Raw genomic sequence first — 23,188 nt, forward strand, 5'->3', positions numbered from 1 at the left:
TGGCCTGGAGGATGGTTTGTACAAATGTAGAGAGGCAGGAGTCGAACTGTTGAGTTCAGGAGCCTCTATGAAATTATTATTATCCACACCTCACTATGAGAGACTGTTGGAAGGAAGGAGTATTAGTAGGGGCATGATATCTAGGAGTTTTAAGACGAAGAGAAGAGATATAAGAGAGTCAACAACACTAAAAGAATGAGCTATTTATTGGCTTCTGATGTGTCACCAGGGTCACTGTAAGCACTGATGGCACAATGCTAATTAAACATGATATTAATTTACTGAACTGAGTGATTAAAATACATTTTTAGTGGTCACTAAATAGGAACAACACAGTTATTCCTCAATATTAGCCTGATTAATCTCACCTTTGATCATAGGAGTCCTATGGGATTGATTCAAATGCCAGTGCAAGATTTCAACATACAATCATCAGAAGTTGATGTTATATGCTCTTCAGGTCAAAATGATAAAGAAACAAAATTTGAGTTCACCTCGCTTTGGAGTGCAGAGTTTTGAAAGGAAAATATCCCCAAACAGCCTACTTTAAGAAATGTGTATATTTTGACAAGCCAGCTCTTAGGAATCATACCACCATTCAAAATGTGCCACTTTGCATTTATAGGAAATTCCCCACCTCACCACAAGATATGCAAAACTCATTACAGGCATTATCTTTTTGTTTTTATTATTATTGTTTATCAACATTAATACATTTCAGAAGGGGGTATGATGAATAGAAAATTGGTTTTAGACTTAGGAAGACTTGGATTCAAATTCTGTCACAACCAGTTCATTAACCTCTCCATTCCTAAGACCTTTAAAGTCACAACCCAGCTTCCAGTTTGAACTGCTGGAGAGTGTTTCATCATTCCCTACACCAAAGAAATCATAGGTTTGGAAAAACAATGACTTAGATGTGTGTGGTACCTTATAATTTACAAAACTCATTCCTTACAACACTTGCATTGAGAAAGGGATCCTAAGTATCTTCATTTCACAGAGGAGGAAAACTAAGATTGAAGGTTTTAGCTTGCCCACAGTGACTAGGATCTACATGTTGGAGCCAAGATTCACATATTCTAACTTCTAGGGCCAGTGCTATACTACCTCAGGCCACCTATTAACTATTTAATAGGCATTTAAAGCAACAACCTATTCCCAGACAATATAAAAATCAAAGACTCTAAAAATATTTTTTAAATGATCACCAAAACTTTTAACATATTTTTAGACAAATCCTGAAAGGACGGTATCTGTAAGGGCTTAATGAATTCCCTAGTCAAATTCAAGAAAACAGCTAATACCATCATGTTTCCGAAATCAGGAAATAATAAAATCAAAACCCTAGCTGCAAGAACCAACACATTTTATCCCCTAATCCTTATGTTATCTAGAAGATAAAAAGTCATTTTAACAACATCAAGTATTCACAGAAAACTTATTTCTTCTAAAATTGAATTTACAAATAGGTTTTTTTTTACCTTGCACATTTGAGAAAGATTGTGGCTTATTTGAAAACCTTGAGAGAATCATCTAATAATAATGAACAGAGAAGATCAAAGGGAAGATTAATAACTAAAAAGAAAAGGTCACTGTAATTTTTTACAATGACAAAGTAAATACTCTTTGTACTTAATTTCTTTTCCCCCACTCCTTTCTTTTTGAAATTGTGTAATTTTATATATACATATCTATGAATGTACATACATATAGCATCCATATATTTACATCTTTTTAGTACATATAGTTGAGGGTCCCATTTTAAGACATTGTCAAACCTGCTGGAGCATGTCTTGAACAGGAAAATTGGGGTGGTAAGACGAATGGAAACTCTACCATTTTACAAATGACAGATGCAAAGGGGGATACTTACATGGATCAACAGAAGAATAAAGTGGGACATGAGTTTTCTTAAAACTTCTGAAAGGCTACCAGAAGGAAAAAGGATACTTGCCCACAGAAAATAAAAAAAAGTAATTTTCCCACTAATTTGTTTTTAGATAAAGCTCTGTTAGATAGACAGCTCTCTCTTTCTCTCTCTTTCTCTCTGTCTCTCTCTGTCTCTCTGTCTCTCTGTCTCTCTGTCTCTCTCTGTCTCTCTGTCTCTCTGTCTCTCTCTCTCTCTCTCTCTCTCTCTCTCTCTCTCTCTCTCTCTCTCTCTCTCTCCTCCGCCCCCCGTTATGAGGATAAGATAAGTATAGTAGTAGAGATGAAGGTTTGGAGAGGACAAATGCATGAGACCTGAAGATAGAAGATTCTGGAAAGATAGAAGGAAGGATTAAGCAGGAACTCAAGGGCTGTTAGCTCTTTTTCTATGGATGTAAAGCTGGAGGGAGTGACTGCCAAATCCTGAGGTCTCTGATCCTGTTACTGTCCTTGTTGCTGTGTTTCCTGGAAAGAATGTCCTGTGAACCTGGTGCTAATCTGAACCAGCACCCAGCTATCTGCATTCTCAGCAAGCAGAGGTCTAAGTCCAATTGGACCTGGGACCTACCCTTGGGTCCCTGTCTAATCTGTCACAGACCAGTACCTTTATTAATAATCAAGAGAAGTTGTTGAGTGCATGGTAGCTAGAACAGAGTCTGGGTTCAGTTAGAGAGGAGAGGTGACAAGTGTAGACCATCAAATCTCTGAAGACCCTTCGTGAGAAGGTTTAGATCTGGGGTATTAGCTAGTGAACTAGTGACAGGTCCTCTTTTCCCTTCAAACCTCTCTGTGGAAATAAACTACACCTTTCATTAACTTTATCCATCTCTGTGACTGAGAAGTCTGTGTGCTTGACCCAGATCAGGCTCTGGCCTGCTGGGTCAGACTGCTGGTCTTTTCAACCCACAGTGTGGAAACCCTGATACTGGCCCAAAATAATCAATTGGTATCACATCTGACCATTTCCCTAAAACCCACCCAAAACATCTCTCTCTATCTCTGTTATGTCTCTCTCTGTCTCCCTCCCCACTTTCCCCCTCTCCACCCTCTCTTTCATATTATGTTAATTAACCAGCAAAAAGACTCAATGATTCCTTCCTCAGAATACTGTTTTACCTAAGATTACGTTGATTATATAGATGTTAGAAACAGATTACAAACAATACACAAGATTACAAAGGAAAGAAACTATATTGAAATATTGTTGCCTATATATAGTTTATCTCTGAACTTTAAAAAGATTATATATAATAACATATATAGAGAGAGATTATTTTTAATTGTTAAAACAGTAAATAAAGCTTTGCTCTTTCATGTATATATAATCTTTTTAAAGTTCAGAGACACTAGGTTAAGAACTTCCACCCTCTGCCATAATGCCTTGACAATTAGAGTTATTATGAAATGGGAAACACAGACAAGTAATAGTGTACTCCTTAGGTTGAATGGCCATTTATGAGTATGTTATAAAGAAAGCAGCATGCATTAGAGGGGCAGTAGCAGATAAGACAGTGGACTTGCAATTAGGAAAACTTAAAATGTGAATACTGCCTCAGAGACTCATTAGCCATGAGGTCAAGGCAAACCTTTTAACCCTACTAAGTTTTAGTTTCCTCCAATGTAAAATAATAGTCTACATTACAGGATTTTGTGTCTATCAAATAAGGTAAAATAGTCAAAGTGCTACATGAATAGGACATTATTGTGATTATAATTACTATTTATAAAGATTCTTGCTCAAGTATGTGTTTTGGTCCAAGTAGAATGGAACAATATAATTTCCAAGGTCCTTTCCAAACATGAGGCTATATGATTTCTATGATCATTATAGCTCTCGTTTCAATCACCATCTTTCTTTTAAGAGATGAGAAAAAAAGCCCAACATTTAAGTGGCAATTCTAATATTTTGGAATCTCAGAATGTCAGAGCTAAAGGGAACAAACATGAAAGTTATCCAGCCTAATTCACTCATTTTACCAAAAAGAAAACTGAGGCCCAAAATAGTCAAATGAACTGATTCATTCATTTAGCTGAATGGTTTTTACCACTCTAGTTAAAAAGTTGTGACAAAATACCTGTCATTAACAATCCTATATGCTTCAATGAAGTACTTAGAAACAAAATTATGTTAACAATACCAACTTCATTTTGTGTTGATCAATCAATAATATTTCTCTAGGAAATATTAATATAAATAATTGAAATTACCTAAATCTATGATTACCTTTTGATTTTGAATTATGTGGAATTTTCCAGTGCCACTTTTAATGTCAACTAGGGACAAATTATATGTTTATTCAAACACGACCAAAATGACTCAGCAAACACTTAGGTGAAAGAATACAGCCCCCACAAGTCTAAGTTATTGGGAGAGAAACTGCTTTGTAAAAAATTTTAGTCACTGAATCTAATATAAAAAGCAGTAGGTTTTTTTTGGGGGGGGAGGTATTCAATGTTATTCAGTCATTCAACCAACAAATATATCATGCTATCTAGTCAATAATTTATTCAAAATTGTTCTCTCCACAAAAAGTATATTGTATTCATAAATATTGTTTTGGCCCTACCTCACTTCAAAATTATTTTCAACTCCTCCACTTTCTTCCCACACCACCTGCACTAAGAAAGAGTGTAGCAGGCAATATTTCTCCTCAGTCATGTCTTCAAGGAAAACAAACAAAAAGCACATAAAACGTAAAGATAAAATATACCCTATTTCCTTAAGATCCTGGTCTAATTTTTTCTTGGGAATGCAGACCAATGCTCAAGGCACTCCATACTTATATTTAACTTTAAATATAAACAGAATAAATTAGCAATTTTCCAAATAAATTCATTTTTGTGAGTCAGGGAAAAAGATTTTATACATCAACTTACTGTCCTCAACACAATGCTCTCTTAAACAAAGAGGTTATTTAATATACATTTTAAAAGTACATATTTGGAAACAATCACCTAGGTCAAATAAAATTCATAACAAATCATGTTATTATTATTTTAGCATTAGAATATTTACATGAATGAGGGTAAGGAAGGAAAACATTTTAAAAAGCATTGGGTTCATATAATTTATACTTCTACTCTGGATATTCTATATCCATTTGGGCATTTAATGACTTCTACATATCTGCTTCTCACCCCATAAAGCTGAGGTATTCCTTAAATTGTATGTGAAATCAAGTTTTTATTCTCCCAGCCCAAACCTATAACTTCATCAGTGTGAGGGACCCAAAGAATGGAAATTCAGCAAAAGTCCTAACAGATTAGTTCCTGAAGTCCCTTTTATAATAGCTTTAAAACCTGAATTTGAAGTCATCAGCTAAATTCAGTCATGTTACATAAAACTTCAAAAAAATGGAGTATTAAGAAGTAAAATGTTCAATGATGGTTACTCCTACAGATAATATTATTCATAGTTCAGAATATTTAAGTTCAAAAAGCTAACCTCCTCTCTTATTAAAGAACTCAATAAATATACTACCTTACTGAAACAACTTAATTCTAGAGTATTCTAAAAGATCATTTTAACCATACTACTGAAATAGAAAATAAGGTAACCAAAAACCCTATTTTCATGAATCTCATAAAAAATGTGTAGAGAAATTAGTACTTTTTAAAAAATAACTATTTTAAAATAAATGATCTCTCTATGACTATGTGCCAAAATAAAATCTCCAAATATGTAAGCACAAAATCTGTAATAAGGCAGACAAACCTGGCTAAATCACTTTGAAAACTACAGTCCAGAATGAAAACTAATTTAATTCCTTTTATCCACCCATACCAATAAAAATATGTTATAATAGCAAATGGGTTTCAGATCTTTGATGAACAAATACTTAAAGCCTAGAACTCATTCAAACCAACTAACCTATCTTATTTTTGCCATTTAATGCTGTCTAAGAAGCTTGGCTTGATTTCATCCTTTTAGACCCAATTATTCTCAATGCTAATGGGGCTTACAGATATCTGAAATCCTAAAACCTCATTTTACCTATTAGCTTTTGCCTCCTTTCCCATCACTTTTTATCCCCCTTTTATCCATGTGAAAATGCCTCTAAGAAATAAAATGAAGAGGGTTGTCAGTAAAAGGATGGAGGGTTTTTGGCAAATTACCAACTAGAAAAATCAGTTTTGAAATGATCCATCTTTGCATGAGATAATGGCTTCCTCACTTCCCTGGGAAATCCAGTAGTTCTTTCAACAGAACAAACTCTTATAGGAATGCACCATCAGAAGGACCTTACCTTTTTGGCTCTTTGTGCAATATCTGGTGTTCTTGTGAGCAGTTTTTCAATCAGATATTCTCTATTCTGTAAAACAAACATTTCACCAGTTAAAATCAACCAAGGTACACAGAAATTCAACATCATCTCAAAAGAGCAGGTTGACTTGTGAGGGTTATGAAACAGTTTACCTTGGCTTTCTGGAAGAATTTGCATTTTAAAAGTTCTGCTGCTGTGGGCCTGAAAGATCAATAATAAATTAGAGTTGAAACAATGACCAGTCAATATATACAGTGCCTGAATGAAATAACTCAAATTCTGGCATATTCTTTAAAAGACCACTTTAGGAATAGCCAAACTAGGTGCTAAATTGTAAAATGCATCCATATAAAATAGCAGCAATGGTGTAGTTCTTGTCCGGATGATGCTATTTTACACCTGACAAGTCAAAATATGAGGAGTAAAATCAACTGATTCTCCTTGTCCTTGATTCTTCCTTCTCACAGCAAATTCTGTGTTTGGGAAAGGCAACAGAGTGACGAAGCTGCAAGCTAACTGCTTTTTGATATCAATAATGTAAGAATACAATCTGTGCCCAGTGCCAGGGCCGTGTGGAAGCCTAGGAGGAGAGTCACCCTGGGTGTCTGCCTTATCTCCTGCCCGTCTACAAGCAGTAGGAGGCCAAGGGCTGGCCCCTAACCAAACTGTAGCTTCCCCCTGTTTCCCACAACATGTGTTGTAGACAGAGTGAAATGCTTTCTGAATTGGGAGTCCAGGATTTAAAGGAGAAAGGCCTGAAGCAGATGAGCTCTCTGTTCTCAGAGTTTTCTATTTAACAGAACCATTATTATTTCTGCTAGGGTAATCATTTTTTCCCTTCCTCAGTAAAGACATCCAAGAAAAGAAGAGTGAGAGGGACCAGAAGATGAGCCCATGAAATCCTTTACCCTGTCCCTGATGTTCAGCTCGAGGATCACGGCTTAGAGAAAGCCCCTCCACATCTATCCTCACATTTCAAGTGGGGAAGCAGTTCTATCTCCAGATGATGGCACCTTTCCTGCCAAAACTACCAAGATGGTTCTCCATGAGGGTACTATTATGCAGGCAGCCCTGCAGTGCCAGGTGTGCCCTGGGAAAGTAGCTCAGCCTCCCAGAGGAGGAGGAGATGGTGCCTTCCTGTTGCCAGCAACAAGGACACATGACAGATGAATTGCCTCACCCATTTGGAGCTGGAACTTTCTGCATTGGAAGCTCCACATAAACTCAGAGGCCTGACTGCAATACCCAATCTGCCTCCAAAACATCACTGGCTAAAACTATTTCAATTGCTAAACAGGTGAACAACAATGGACCAAGGCTGGAGGGAGGGGGGAGAGCGACTGAATCAATAGCCCACCACATTCTTCTACTTCAAATAAGAAATTTATATATGCCAAAAAAGAATCAAGTAACTTCTAAGTGTTCTTGTTAATTATCATTACATGTCTTAATTTAGGGATGTTTTGCTGGGAGTTTTTGGTTCTTGTTTTAGCTCAAAACATTGGGGAGGTGGAGAGATGTGTAGGTTGGGATGTGAGGTATATATGAGTTTTCTGATTATCTTTGTATACAAGAAGTTTAAAAAAAAGGCAGGGGTAGGAAGCAAGCTATCCATAAAATGTGATGTGAGACTTGAAGATATATTTGATTAGATGATAATAATAATAATGATGATGATGATGATGATGATGATAGCTAGCATTTTTAGGTTTTCCAAAAGCATTTTACAAATAGCATATTCCATGCTCACAGAAACCTTGAAAGGTAGACACCTCTTAATCATCCCATTTTACAGATGAAGAAACTGAGGCACGTAGTAATAAAATAACTTGTCAAGGGTCATACAACTAATAAGTGTCTGAGTTATGGTTTTAACTCAGATCTTCCTGGCACCAAATCCAGTGTTCTATCCATTGTCACCCCACCTCTCCCCTTACCCCCGCACAGCTGCCTTCATTATTTCACAACCTAAAACAAAACTAAGAGACCTCCAAAAGACAGGAAAATGACTGTCCTCTTTTAAAAATCACAATACATTTAAAAATCATAAAATACTAAAATACTTGATAGGTCTCAATTTGGACAAGTTATCACTGCTTCTAGCACTTCGTTCTCGAGTGTATAGTTTAAAGTCTGCATTAATGACCTTGTAAAAACTGTAAGAATCCACTCAATACAATCCTGAGAGTGAGGTAAATAGAATGAGAAAGAGAAAAGGAGGATGCACAAAGGAGGAACTCAAGTAGGAAAAAGAAGCTCCTCTTGCTCTCTCTTAGTTACCGCTCCTCCTTCAGGACAGAGTACTTTCACTTCACAACACCAGACTTACAGGGCATGGAGTTTGGGCAATCACATTCTTTTCTTTCACATCATAATTTCTAAGTTGACAAGAAAATCAGGTCCAAAAGCAAAATAAGAAGAGCCAAAAAAGGAAGGGGTGGGGGTGGGGGGGGAAGCTTCCATTTCTCTAGACCTTCCTTCCCACAAAAAAATGAGCTCCCACCCCCCATCCCAACCAATATGACATAAGAAAGGGGTCCACAAATCACAGTATTTACTTTTTTTAATTAACAAATTTAATCACTAGGTACTGCCTTACCAAATGTGTTTAAGGCACTGACACAGTACATGATTAACTCCACTTTCTTCCCAAGACTAAATGAATGATTACAAGTTTGGTAGAGGAGTCAGTAATTTCTCCCAATACTAACATAACTAATGTGAGGATGAATAGAAAATGAAAGACCCTAGAATGAGACCCAACTGGTAAGCATCATGGATTTGGATTTCAGAGTTAAAAAGTATATTTAAGACCATATAGTCCAACTGCCTTACTTTCCAGATGAGAAAACTGAAGGTTAAGTGACTTGCCCAAGATAACAAAGAGCAGATTTTAAGTAGGATCTATACCCAGGTCTTCTGTCAAGAAGTCAACTGCCCTTCCCACTGTAGTGTAGGAATATGTTAGGGATAGAGTGATTTCTGAGATTAGCTAGAAAAAGGGAATGTTGATACAAGCCCTGGGAGAGGAGTCTGGGAAGGAAAGAGGAATTGTGGGAGTTTGAATTGACAATAACTGACTTAATTCCTTCTGGGATTTCCACTGAGTTGGAAGGAGGTTTTACTCTCTGCCTAAATTTCCACCAAGCTGGAGGGAGGTTTTGCTCTGAGAGATTTTCCCTAGATAGCCATAATTTCATGGAGAAATTATTGACTTCTTGGTGGAGAATTTACTTTGGAGAGAGCCATTTTCCCTGAGTACAGAGATCATCTGCCATGATCCATCTACCAGAAATCCTCTTAGGCTAAGGTAATACAAAGATTTTCATCTGGGACTTTAGGTTACTTAGGGCAGCCAAACCCAGGTTTTCCATTTCATTTTTTTGGTTGTTGTTGTTAATCACTAGTAGGCATATCAGGTTAGAGTCAGATAGTGTGTGGGGGAATTTTTAGGTAAGTACAGGGAGCTGTAGTCAGGGCCCAGTGAAGAAAAAGAAGGCTTTCCTTAAACAGGAGATGTAGAAGTTGGGTAGAGCTTAGTTTTTAAGAGTGTCAGGGTCTTATCTACCAGTTTCACTTACTCCTTTTATAAAATAAACTTTGCTTGTATTGTGCTTTACTGGCCCTGGGGAGTTCCATTGGGAGTTGTGGGTTGAATCATCTCATATCCCTCTAGGAGAGTTCCCTATTATAGTAGTACACTGCTTTGAGAAGAGGATGTAGAAGAAAAGAGGAAAGAACAGGACATGAAAAGAGAATATAAGAGAGGATGACAGGGATATAGGAATATGATTTTTAGAATGAAAGAAAAAACAGAGCACAGAACAAAATGAAAAGGCAATACAACTCGAACCATTTGGCTGACAAGAGATAGAGAAGAGAGATATCACAGTTATATTCTCTCCCCCTCCATGGTTACCAACAATTTTTCCATTGCAATGTAACACAATAGAAATACTGAAGCTCCCGGCCCTTAAAGGAAAGGTTCATGTTCTGAGTGACGATTCATTTCTAAGCTCTTGAAAATCATGCTGCATTCTACAAGTTTTCAGTTTTTATCAGGAGAAGATTAATAGCTCTTCTCCCTGAAATAAAGTAGGAGCTGGCAAACTATGGCCCAAGGGCTGCCCAAGGCTAAGATTGTTTTTCACAAGTTTAAATCCAATAAAACTTAAAATGTAAAAACCTTTCTTAGTTTGTGGGACAAACAAAGCAAAAGAAGGACCTTCTACACTTGTATTCATACACCTTCCAGAGATGCTAAGGGACTTGAAGGAAATATAGCCTAGAGCAAAGGTCTGGAGTCTGAAAAGCTTGATTATAAAATACATATTTCAATAACTGTAATTGAACATAATTGGTTACCCTTTGCAATACTATGCATTTAAAAACATTCTTGTGAGGAGAGGTATAAGATATTTTAGATTTCACCAGACCATGAACAAAGAGCCCCATGATACAAAAGTTAAAGACCTCTGGTCTAGTGATTGGAAAGTACTACTAATAAAAAAAATTTATGCTTTGCACCTTGCAAAAGTCACTTCTTGTTCCCCCTAAAGAAATGTTTAAGACGTCTGTATTTCTTATATTTTCTTCATGCAAAGTCAAGTTTCCTTTTTTTATTTTTATTTTTTATTTTTTTTCAATTTCAAATATTGTTACTTGGTTACAAAAATCATTTTCTATTCCTCCTTCACCTCCCCTTACCCCTCCCACAGTCGACATGCAGTTTCACTGGGTATCACGTGTCCTTAATCAGAACCCCTTTCCATGTTGTTGGTATTTGTAGTGGAATGTTCATTTAGAGTCTGTAGACCCAATCATCCCCTTTGACCCATGTCATTAAGCAGTTGTTTTTCTTTAGTGTTTTTATTTCCACAGCTTTCCTCTGGCTGTGGATACTGTATTTTCTCCTGTAACCCTCTGAGTTGTTCAGAATCACTGCATTACCACCAATGTGGGAGTCCATTAAATTGGATTGTACCACAATGTATCAGTCTCTGTGTACAATGTTCTCCTGGTTCTGCTCCTCTCACTCTGCATCAATTTCTGGAGGTTGTTCCAGTCTCCATGGCCCAGTTCATTATTCCATTAAGCACAATAGTATTCCATCACCAACATATACCACAATTTGTTCAGCCATTCCCCAACTGAAGGGCATCCCCTCATTTTTCAATTTTTTGCCACCACAAAGAGCGCAGCTATGAATATTCTTGTACAAGTCTTTTTCCTTATTATCTCTTTGGGGTACAAACCCAGCAGTGCTATGGCTGGATCAAAGGGTAGACAGTCTTTTAGCGTCCTTTGGGCATAGTTCCAAATTTCCCTCCAGAATAGTTGGATCAGTTCACAACTCCACCAGCAATGCATTAATGTCCCTACTTTGCCACATCCCCTCTAGCATTCATTACTTTCCTTTGCTATCATGTTAGCCATTCTGCTAGGTGTGAGGTGATACCTCAGGGTTGTTTTGATTTGCATCTCTCTGATTATAAGAGATTTAGAGCACTTTTTCATGTGCTTAATAATGGTTTTGATTTCATTAACTGAAAACTGCCTATTCATGTCCCTTGCCCATTTATCAATTGGCAAATGGCTTGATTTTTTGTACAATTTATTTAGATCTTTGTAAATTTGAGTAATTAGAGGTTTATCAGAGGTTTTTGTTATGAAGACTATTACCCAGTTTGTTATTTCCATTCTGATTTTGGTTACATTGGCTTTGTTTGTACAAAACCTTTTTAATTTGGTGTAGTCAAAATTATTTATTTTACATTTTGTGGCTCTTTCTAAGTCTCACTTGGTTTTAAAGTCTTTCCCTTCCCAAAGGTCTGACTATTCTGTGTTCACCTAATTTACTTATAGTTTCCTTCTTTATGTTCAAGTCATTCACCCATTCTGAGTTTATCTTAGTGTAGGGTGTGAGGTGTTAGTCCAAGCCTAATCTCTCCCACACCGTCTTCCAATTTTCCCAGCAATTTTTATTGAATAATGGATTTTTGTCCCAAAAGCTAGGATCTTTGGATTTGTCATAGACTGTTTTACTGAGGTCCCTTACCTCAAGTCTATTCCAGTGATCCTTTCTGTCCCTTAGCCAAAACCAAAATTGTTTGCATGACCTGAGATCTGGGACTGCAAGGCTGCCTTCGTTTGCATTTTTTCATTATTTCCCTGGATATCCTTGATCTTTTGTTCTTCCAAAGGAACTTTGTTAAGGGTTTTCTAATTCCATAAAAAAGATTTCTGGAAGTTCGATGGGTATGGCACTAAATAGATATTTTTCGGTAGGATGGTCGTTTTTATGTTAGCTCGTCCTATCCATGAACAGTTAATGTTTTTCCAATTGAACAGATCTAGTTTTAGTTATGTGGAAAGTGTTTTGTAATTGTGTTCATATAGTTCCTGTGTTTGTCTTGGCAGATAGATTCCTAAGTATTTTATATTGTATTAGGTGATTTTGAATGATTTCTCTTTCTAATTCGTTCTGCTAAAATGGGTTGGAGATCTATAGAAATGCTGATGACTTAAATGGGTTTATTTTGTATCCTGCTACTTTGCAAAATTTGTTGATTATTTCCACTAGCTTTTTAGTTGATTCTCTAGGATTCTTTATGTAGACCATCATATCATCCACAAAGAATGATAGCTTGGTCTCCTCATTGTCAATTTTAATATCTTCAATTTCTTTTTCTTCTCTAATTGCTACTGCTAGTGTTTTGTATTTTAATTTAAAATCTAAGAATTTTTTTTATTTTTGAATTTTTTTTTGTTTGAGATTGTATTTTTATAAAAATCCAAGAATTTTGTTTAAGATTGTACTGTTATAAAAAATTCAAAGATTTTGATTCTGCTTGAGAAAAGATCTTCAAGAAAGAAGCTTGAAACTTTTATATCCAGAGAATGAACTGTTGCAGAAAGATGCCGAAAACCTACACTTCATCAAGAAGATCAAGAATGAACTTTGGATGTGATTGATTGGACTGAACTTTTGATTGAACATTTATTGTAACTGTACACATTTATGCCAAAAGAGACTGCCCTTAATTTGGCTTTCTGTCAATGCGCCTAGCAAACATTGGTTTTGCTTTCTTTTCTTTTCTATTTCCTCTCTCACTATTCTAATTTCTCTTAGAAAATTGAATATTGTGTATATCTTTAGTTAGAAGTGAATTTAGAACTACAAAATGATTATGTTAAATGATCAATGTGGAGACTACTCTCCCAATGATCATCAGGGGGGATTGTAAACCTTAAAATTTCTTAGACTTATAAATGTTGGAAATTTCATACTTGAAAAATTTCCTATTGATAGTGGGAACTCTATTGGAATGTGAACCTCATTGGCATGGGAGGTTCCTCCTCCTCCCTTCTTAAGATTACTTTAGGACAGAAACCTTTTGCTGAACAATGGAAAGGGCTTTGACCTATGCTTAAGCATAGAACAGGAATTTCTTTGAGTCATGATTGATTTTAGAATTGATACAATAGAGATACTTGGAATGACAGAACCAGGTCTTGGAAAATACAATTTCCATTCCACTCAGTCCTAACAGGATTTAGGAAGGGCTGCAGCAAAGGATCAAGATTTAATTATTGAGAATATGACCTTCAACAGACATGTGCAAAGGGGTCAGACCTCTGGGTGGTCCTGGGTTAAGCTAGAGCCACCATTGGCATAGGGAAGACATGGACAGTGATTGGTAGATGTGAGAACTGAGGGGAGGGAACTTGGATGGTTTCCTTAAAGATAGAGGGGTCTGAGGACTGAGGTGGTGGGTTGGAGAGGTGGTTCTTGGAGAGTCTGCTCTGAAGGAAGCTGGAGGTGGAGGCCCCTGAGACTGTTTCTCCATTTTGGTCACGTGAGTAATAGGGACTGATCTCCTTTCTTTGCCCCAGCTATCTAAGGGCTCTCTCTCTTGGCTCTTTTTGGACTTCCGTTTTGGAGCAGGCGCGTCTCTTGCGTGATGTGAGGTTATTTTGTCTAGGCCTCTGGCCTAGGCACATGTTTCTTACTTGTATATTCTTTAATCTTTAACCTTTCATAAACCTCTAAAAAATATAATACTTCTTGCAGAGAGAAACCAATTTCTACCTCCCTCACCTGTCTCAGTCTCCCCAGTCTCCCCTAAATTTTAATCTTTAGTTTCTAGTACAATGTTAAATAATAAAGGTGATAAGAGGCATCCTTGCTTCATTCCTGATCTTATTGGGAATGCATCTAGTTTATCCCCATTGCAGATGATATTGGCTGTTGATTTTAGATATATACTCTTTATTATTTTTAGGAAAGACCCTTCTATTCCTATGCTTTCTAGTGTTTTCAATAGGAATGGGTGTTGTATTTTATCAAAGGCTTTTTCTGCGTCTATTGAGATAATCATGTGATTTTTGTTGATTTACATGTTGATATGGTCAATTATGTGGATGGTTTTCCTAATATTGAACCATCTTTGGATTCCTGGTATAAATCCCGCCTGATCATAGTAAATAATGCTCCTAATCACTTGCTGGAGTCTTTTTGCTAGTATTCTATTTCAGATTTTTGCATGTATGTTCATTAGGGAGATTGGTCTGTAGTTTCCTTTCTCCATTTTTGGCCTGCCTGCCTTTCGAATCAGTACTATATTTGTGTCACAAAAGGAATTTGGTAGCACTCTCTCTTTGCTTACTATATCAAATAGTTTGCTTAGTATTGGGATTAGCTGTTCTTTGAATGTTTTATAGAATTCACTTGTGAATCAATCAGGCATTGGGGATTTTTTCTTAGGGAGTTCTTTGATGGCCTGTTCAATTTCTTTTTCTGATATGGGATTATTTAAGAATTCTATTTCTTCTTCTGTTAGTCTAGGCAATTTATATTTTTGTAAATATTCATCCATATCACCTAGTTTGGCATATTTATTACCATATAATTGGGCAAAATATTTTTAATGATTGTCTTAATTTCCTCTTCATTGGAGATGAGGTTCCCCCTTTTCATCTATGATATTGTTAATTTGTTTTTCTTCTTTCCTTTTTTTAATTAGATGGACCATTACTTTGTCTATTGTTTATTTTTTCAAAATACCAGCTTCTAGTCTTATTTATTAGTTCAATAGTTCTATCACTTTCGATTTTACTAATTTCTCCCTTAATTTTTAGGACCTCTAATTTGGTTTTCTGCTGGGGGGTTTTAATTTGTTCGCTTTCAATTTTTTTTATTTGCATATCAAATTCATTGATCTCTGCCCTCCCTAATTTGTTAATATATGAACTCAAGGATATAAATCTTCCTCTGAGTACTGCTTTGGCAACATCCCATAAGGCTTGAAAGGATGTCTCACCATTGTCATTTTCTTCAATGAAATTAATGTTTCTAGGATTTGTTCTCTAACTAATCGATTTTGGAGAATCATATTATTTAATTTCCAATTGATTTTTGATTTGGCTCTCCATGCACCCTTACTAATCATTATTTTTCTTGCCTTATGATCTGAAATGGTTGCATTTATTATTTCTGCTTTTCTACATTTGTATGCCATGTCTTTATGACCTAGTATATGGTCAATCTTTGTGAATGTGCCATATGCTGCTGAAAAGAAGGTGTATTCCTTTTTGTCCCTATTTATTTTTCTCAATATATCTATTAACTCTAATTTTTCTAAGATTTCATTCAACTCTTTTACCTCTTTCTTATTTATTTTTTGATTTGATTTTTCTAAATTTGAAAGTAGCTGCTTCAGGTCTCCCACTAGTATAGTTTTACTATCTATTTCCTCCTTCTATTCTACTAGTTTCTCTATTAGAAATTTGGGAGCTATACCATTTGGTGCTTACACATTGATTAGTAATATTTCCTCATTGTCTATACTCCCTTTTATCAGGATGTATTACCTTCCCTATCCCTTTTAATTAGGTCTATTTTTGCTTTGTCTTTGTCAGATATCATGATTGCAACTCCTGCCTTCTTTCTGTCAGTTAAGGCCTAATAGGTCTGACTCCACCCTTTAATCCTGACTGTGTGAGTATCTACCCGCCTCAGGTGTATTTCTTGTAGACAATATATGTATGGTAGGATTCTGGATTCTAATCCACTCTCCAATTCATCTACATTTTATGGGTGAGTTCATCCCATTCACGTTCAAAGTTATGATTGTCACTTGTGAATTCCCTAGCATTTTGATATCCTCTCCTAGTTCTGACCTTTCATCTTTTGCTATATCTTTTTAAATCAGTGGTTTACTTTTAATCAGTCTCCCTCATTCCCTCTCTTAATATGTTTCCCTTTCTGGCCCCTCCCTTTTTGTTTCCTTTTTTTTTTTAGGGTCTGTTAATTTCCCTCCTCCCTCTCCTTCCCTCCCTTTTTGTATTCCCTTCCCCCCTACCTCCCTTAGTTTCTTTAGCTTCTCCCTTACCTTGTTGGATAATATAGAATTCAAGATCCCAATGGATTTCGATGCTCTTCCCTCTCAGAGTTGATTTCACAGAGAGGAGTTAGGTTTAAGTATTACCTATTGGTACTCTCTTCCTCTCCTTATTGTAAGAGTGGTTTCTTCCCCTCCCCTTCCCATGTGTATCTTTGTGTGAAAAAGAGTATTCTATTTAATTTATTTCTATTTCTTCAAGTATCTCTTGGTACCATCATAGATTCCCCCCACCATTTTTCTTTTTTTCCATATCATCTTAATGCCCCAATCTTTCCCAATGCATGACTCTTCTAATTACTATAATACAATTTTGAGAGTTACAAATAACATTTTCCCCATATATCAATATATATAATTTGATCTAATTGTAGCCCTTATAGAAGAGAATTTGAATTAAAAAAACATTTTTCTCCTTTTCCCTTTTTTTCATATTTACCTCTTCGTGTTTCTCTTGCTCTCTGTATTTGGGTATCAAACTTTCCACTGAGTTCTGGTCTTTTCTTTACAAATACTTGGAAATCTTCTATTTTGTTGAATGTCCATACTTTTCCCAGGAAGTATATAGTCAGTTTTGACGGATAAGTGATTCTTGGTTGAAGATCCAGTTCTCTTGCCTTTCTGAATATCGTGTTCTAGGACTTGTGGTCTTTTAATGTGGAAGCTGCCAGGTCTTGTGTGATCCTGACTGGTGCTCCTTTTTATCTGAATTGTCTCCTTTTTGGCTTCTTGTAAAACTTTCTCCTTAGCTTGGAAACTCTTGAATTTGGCAATTACATTCCTGGGAGTTGTCTTTTAGGGATTTAGTATAGAGCAGTGGTTCTCAACCTTTCTAATGCCATGACCCCAGAATACAATTCCTCATGTTGCAGTTACCCCAAACCAAAAAATTATTTTGGTGGCTACTTCAAAACTGTAATTTTGCTACAGCTATGATTCGGAATGTAAATACCTGATATGCATTATGTATTCTCATTGCTACAAATTGAAAGGTTGAGAACCACGGGTATAGAGGGTATTCTATGGACTCTTTCAATGTCTATTTTTCCCCCTTGTTCAAGAACTTCAGGGCAATTTTCTTGGATGATTTTTTGTAGTATGGTATCAATATTTCTGTTTATTTCTGTTTTTTTTCAGGTACACCAATGATTCTCAAATTGTCTCTCCTTCCTTTGCTTTCCTGATCTGTCACCTTGTCAGTGAGATATTTTATGTTTTCTTCTACTTTGTCAATCTTTTGACTTTGCTTTATTAATTCTTGCTGTTTTGCAAGATCATTCTCTTTCAGTTGACTAATTCTGGTCTTTAAAGGCTGGTTTTCCTTTTCAGTTTGGTCTGCCCTGCTTTTTGTGGCTTCTAAGTGATTTCTCCAATTAGAAGTTCTTGTCTCTCAGACTATTGATCTCTCTTTGAATTAATTCCCATTTTTCTTGCCAAAAGGTTTGCATCTTTTGAATAAGTTCCAATTTGATTTCTTCCAGAGCTTGTGGACAATTTCCATCTATTTGTGAAGGTTTTGATTTTGTTTGAATTTCATCCTCTTTTTCCTCTGCAGCCTGGGTTTTCCTTCTGTAAAAGTTTTCAAGGGTCACTGTCTTCTTCCTGTTTTTCTTGGAGGGTTGGTCTTGGGCACAATGACCTTTGGTGGTTTTCCCTTTCCTTCTTAGTTAGAAATCTTAGTGAGATGGGCAGTTTCCTGTTTGTGGAGTTAAGGAGTGAGGCTTTTGCCTGAGGCAAGCTCTCTAATCTCTGCAGCCTCTGCTGGTCGCTAGATCGCTCACCATCTGTGCTCTCTCTAGTGCGCAGAGGTTTCCTGTGTAACTGCTCTCAGGGGTAAGTCCCTGTCAGTCCTAGTCAGTTCCCAAGGACCTAGGGGTACCCCTTGATCACTTTAGAGGTGTCTTTCGCTCACTCACTGTTTCTGGTGTGCACTGGTTCTGACTAGGTGAGGTGGGGGAGGGTAAATCAGCTCACTTTGGGTGCGAGCTTTTTCTCCTTCTTTTAGTGCAGAAATGCTCAAACCCCACATACCTTCAATGCTGGGTCCTACTATAGAGTCCCTCCATTCTTCTGAAGATGGTTTTTATATTCTTTTGAGGTAGTCTATTTCATTGGGTGTTGGAGAGAGGAAGTCACTAGCATCTAGATTGATGCCATGATTACCCGGAAGTGCAATTTCCTTATTTTTAAAAGAATCTTTTAGATCTCTTCAGTCTTAGAAATCCTAAGCCTGGCACTGAGTCTTTTTTTTCAATGGCTGGACATTTCATCAACTCAATTATCTCTGTATGAATATTACATAGACACATATTAATTACTTAATAAATTTTTAAGCATTAATTATTCTATAAATGTGTGGTTTTGCATAATATTTTAACATATCCAGGTAGATTTCATAATTAGTTTATGGAACTTGCTGAAAAATAATTCATTGTTGATAGAAGGAATGAGGGGGTATTGGGAGAGGAGCAATATAAGTATTGATGCTGCTTATGAGTCATTTCTCTTCAGCATTTTCATTAATGACTGTAATGAATGAAAGGCTTACTTTAGTACTTACTTTACAAACTAGAAAAAAAGAAGATATGAGAGGACACCATTAAAATTTAAAATCACTTTCACCAGCCATAAGCTTGGTGACAAATAAAAGGAAAGAAGTTCCATTAAAGAAAATGATTAGAGTAATATAATAAGAGGATAAAAATAAGGTACAGATGTGTGAAAAAATGCTAAGATGAAAATTAAAAATGCATTATCTGGGAATGGCAAAATAACAATTCCATTATAAGGAATACTATTACCATAGGCTTATTAAAGTGACATCTCCAAGTGTGGACTCTTATGTCAGAATGGACAAACAAAATTAAAAGTAGAGAACAGGACCTACAAAGAATGGTTAAATTGGAATTGTTGAGTCAAAAAAAGGATGACTTAATCAAGAATATGAAAATATTTTATATAGAGAAAAAAGGTTTTAACTTATTGCAAGCAGGATTTAGGCAAAAGAAGAGGGAGAACTTCCTAAAGCTATAGTTATAAAACAAAAGAAGTGCTACAGAAAATACATACTTTGTCATAGATTTTGATTGCTATATACTAAATTGTCTGGGAAAATTTTAGAGTTCTATAATGGAAAAAAAAGGTTGGACTCAGAGAATGAAGATTGGAGCTGAAATGAATGAAGACCAGCTCCATCATTTACTGCCTCGATGATTGTAGGTGAGATGCTTAATTTTCTTAGACCTCAACTTCTTCCACACTTTAAAATGAAAGTGCTAGAATACAAGGCCCCTATTTTTTTCCAGCTCTAAATCTTATGATTCTAAGCATTCTGCTATCCAAGGAAGAAGAATGGAAAACCCAAACAATTTCTCAAGATCCTGTCTACTTCCATGAGTTTACTACATGATTCTGAACATTATACATACTAATCAAGGTCAGAAATGGATTATTTGTAACTAATATGAGAAAGGTCTATATGTGGTATATGAATCAGTAATTCATATAACTAATAATCCTAATGAAGTAATAATGATTACTGAAACCTGTCACAGCCACCTGGGGTATTTCAAAGTCACAGACAAAAGTTAAGAAAGAAAAAATTGACTTTAAGTATACATGTTCACAATATTAACCCAAAAATAAATGGGAAGCATTACAGCTAATTGAATACCACTTCTTTCTTCTGTTCATGATTAATTTTTTTAATGGATAATCTCCTTAATCTTCTCTGACAATCTTATAAGTGGTAGAAGCAGTTTATTCTCTACTGAAAAAACAATTCATGCAAAATTGAATAGCCATGCCTGGTTTAGACTAAAGTTAACAAGATATTCAAATAATACGAGGTCAGCTTGATCTACCCTGTCCCAGATGTTAGAAGTTTTTAAATAAAGTACTGAAAATTTCCTTTGATTTCTTTATTTCATGAAAAGAGTCTGTTAATGCCTACAATAAATATTGTCACCAAGTCCCCATGCTATAAAGGTCTTGCTGCTTTTACCTACTGAATTCATCTACAAATGAATGACAGGTATTCTCCAAACACTCTCTTTCTTCTCTCTATGTAATTATTCCTTGACAAGAAGGACATGTGGGGCCAACGTGTCAATTTGACTCAGGGAACAGCCCCATCATTTATAACCCTTCCCACAAATAGTACTTAAATCAATGTGTGTGCGTGTGTGTGTGTGTGTGTGTGTGTGTGTGTGTGTGTGTGTGTGTGTGTGTTTGTATCCGCACATGTGCATGCATATAGGTGGTATGTTTCTCTGGGCCTCGTTTCTTTTCTCATCAGTAAATAGTGACTGGAAGAAGTGATTTCTCAAGGTCTGTTTCTAATATTCTATAATTTTATGGCTTAGATCATGTCATCAATTTGTCCCAGTAAATCTGACATACCTTTTAGAAGGATCTTTCTGAAGACATAATGAAAGTAATTTTCTAAAGGACTTGCCATATTTTTTCATCATTTCTTTGTCTTCTACTCCTGTTTCTAAAGTGGGAGGATCATTTTGCAATGTCAACATTAACACCTATATTGAAACAAACAAAAAGAAAGTTTTAGTATTTTCCTTCCTGAGAGGAAGCTAATTTCAATAGTCCTTGGGATTTTAAACATGGTATCACCCCCCCCAAAAAAACCCTGATATAAAAACTTTCCTCAAAATTACATATTTTCATAGGTATATTAAGAATTTCTATTTTCTTTTATATAAACATGTATAGATGCTTTATAATTTTTTAAATTATTACATATTATGAGATCTATAATATATGTTGAGAATCAAACATGTTTATTTCATTTACGAGCTGGCCAATATACTCTGAAAATGCAACATTATATATCCACTGTAAGAGTTTCATTTTAGAAGAGAAAGTTAAACAATAATGGCACAAAATACTAACAACTAACAAGTGCCAGTCTATTGCCTCTGAATCTATGTCATTCTAGATTGGGATATTTATAAAGACACTGAAAAGAGGAGGATTTTGGCAACATTTCACCTGGTACAAATCTCCAATTAGACAGTTTTTTGTTTTTGATTTTATTAAGGATATGGTCAAAGTGTCATGCTAGTAGAGAATTGTTTCTTTTTCAGAGTTGGTCCTCTAAAGCCTTCAAAAGAACCAAATCACTTAAAGAGAAAGTAGGTAATTGTCTTGTTGGACCAATAACAATAATGCCAAAGTATAGAATTATTGAAGCTATGACTCGACATCAAAAGTGTAAAAAGTAAGTTTCAGGCTATTCACAAAATCCAAATAGCTTCAGAGTAAATTCAAGAAACAGACATGAAACAATACACTATTTGCAACAAACCAGATGAAATAACTTCGAATTTTATAGCACATTACTAAAGGTAAACATCAATGAACCATATTCCAAGGTGTAGAATAATTTTCCACTTTTGGAAATAAGAAAATATACAGGCAACCACTGAGTAAGTGTCCCAAAGTGAGGTTGAACGACAGAGAAAGGGATCCTGAATAAGAATGTGTGTTAATGAACTGCACACAGTTCAAAAGATGTTAGACGTCTGTAGAAAAAAAAGGAACACAAACTTAAGCCCAAAAGGTGCAATTCCTTATCTTCAAGGGCCACTTGAAATGCATCTATCAGCAAATTCAAAGGGGAAAGGGAAAAAAAAAACCAGCTTCCAAGAGCCCAAAATTATTCATTTTTGAAAAATAGATTTTACAAACAAATTATCTTAAGCTACAAAATGTAATTCAGTCATAAATGCACAGATCAGTATTAGTTTGTGCCAAATATATGTGTCTAGATTCTACTCCAAACTCTTGAGATCAGTGAATAAATATTTGATGAAAAAAAAATGTACGATTTATTATTCAATGAGTATAACAAAAAAATGGAGAAATCAGAAGAATTGTAAAATATGAAGAAAGGCTCAGAGTTTTCAGGCTGACTAATCTGATTAATCAGTCATTATGACTGGAATGAAATAGAAAACATTAGGAGGGGAGGTAGAAAGCAAAGAACAAAAAGAAAAAAATGAAAAAAAGAATGGTGTTCAGGGTGTAGGGCAGAGAATTAACACTATCTACCCCAGGGAAAATTAAACAACTTTGGGTCTTCTCATCTTAAATAAGACATGTTTCACACACTAAAACATAATAATTAAAGCTTCTCAACCTCAACATTGGCCCAGTTATCTTAGCACTTGGCTCATGGGTTCAAGAGAAATCAGGCTTGTAAGCTACGTAATATTTTAGCAAAAAATATGATTATACCATTTAAAACAGACTACCTCTTACTTACTTACTTACTTACTACCACCCCAGACAAATCAACAGAAGGTGATACTTTTATAGGGTACTAACAAATTTAATAAGTCTGTTAGATTGGGGAAACCAGCCACAAAGCTGATATAATAATATCTGATATTTATGGAGGTCTTACCAGGCACTCTGTTAAGCACTTTACAAATAATACCTCATTTGATCCTAACAATAATCCTCCTAGAAGATATGTGTTATTATTATCCCCTTTTAGACATGAAGAAGCTGAGGCAAACAGAGCTTAATAAGTGAATTGCCCAGGGTGACACAGCTCATAAGTGTGTGGGG

General features: G+C 35.7%; 1 protein-coding gene across 4 annotated transcripts in view; it reads right to left on the reverse strand.

The window, feature by feature from the left end:
- Nucleotides 1-23,188, reverse strand: part of STK39 (serine/threonine kinase 39) — a 364,512-nt gene that overhangs the window by 183,842 nt on the left and 157,482 nt on the right. For all 4 annotated transcript variants that reach the window (XM_001367443.4, XM_007494315.3, XM_007494318.3 and 1 more), the window contains 3 exons: nt 20,999-21,132; nt 6,347-6,395; nt 6,177-6,242 (listed from right to left, as the gene is read on the reverse strand). In XM_001367443.4, the coding sequence (XP_001367480.2) occupies nt 6,177-6,242; nt 6,347-6,395; nt 20,999-21,132 (249 nt within the window). The remainder of the gene's footprint in view (nt 1-6,176; nt 6,243-6,346; nt 6,396-20,998; nt 21,133-23,188) is intronic.

Source organism: Monodelphis domestica, chromosome 4 (genome assembly GCF_027887165.1).
Source record: "Monodelphis domestica isolate mMonDom1 chromosome 4, mMonDom1.pri, whole genome shotgun sequence".
NCBI lineage: Eukaryota > Metazoa > Chordata > Mammalia > Didelphimorphia > Didelphidae > Monodelphis > Monodelphis domestica.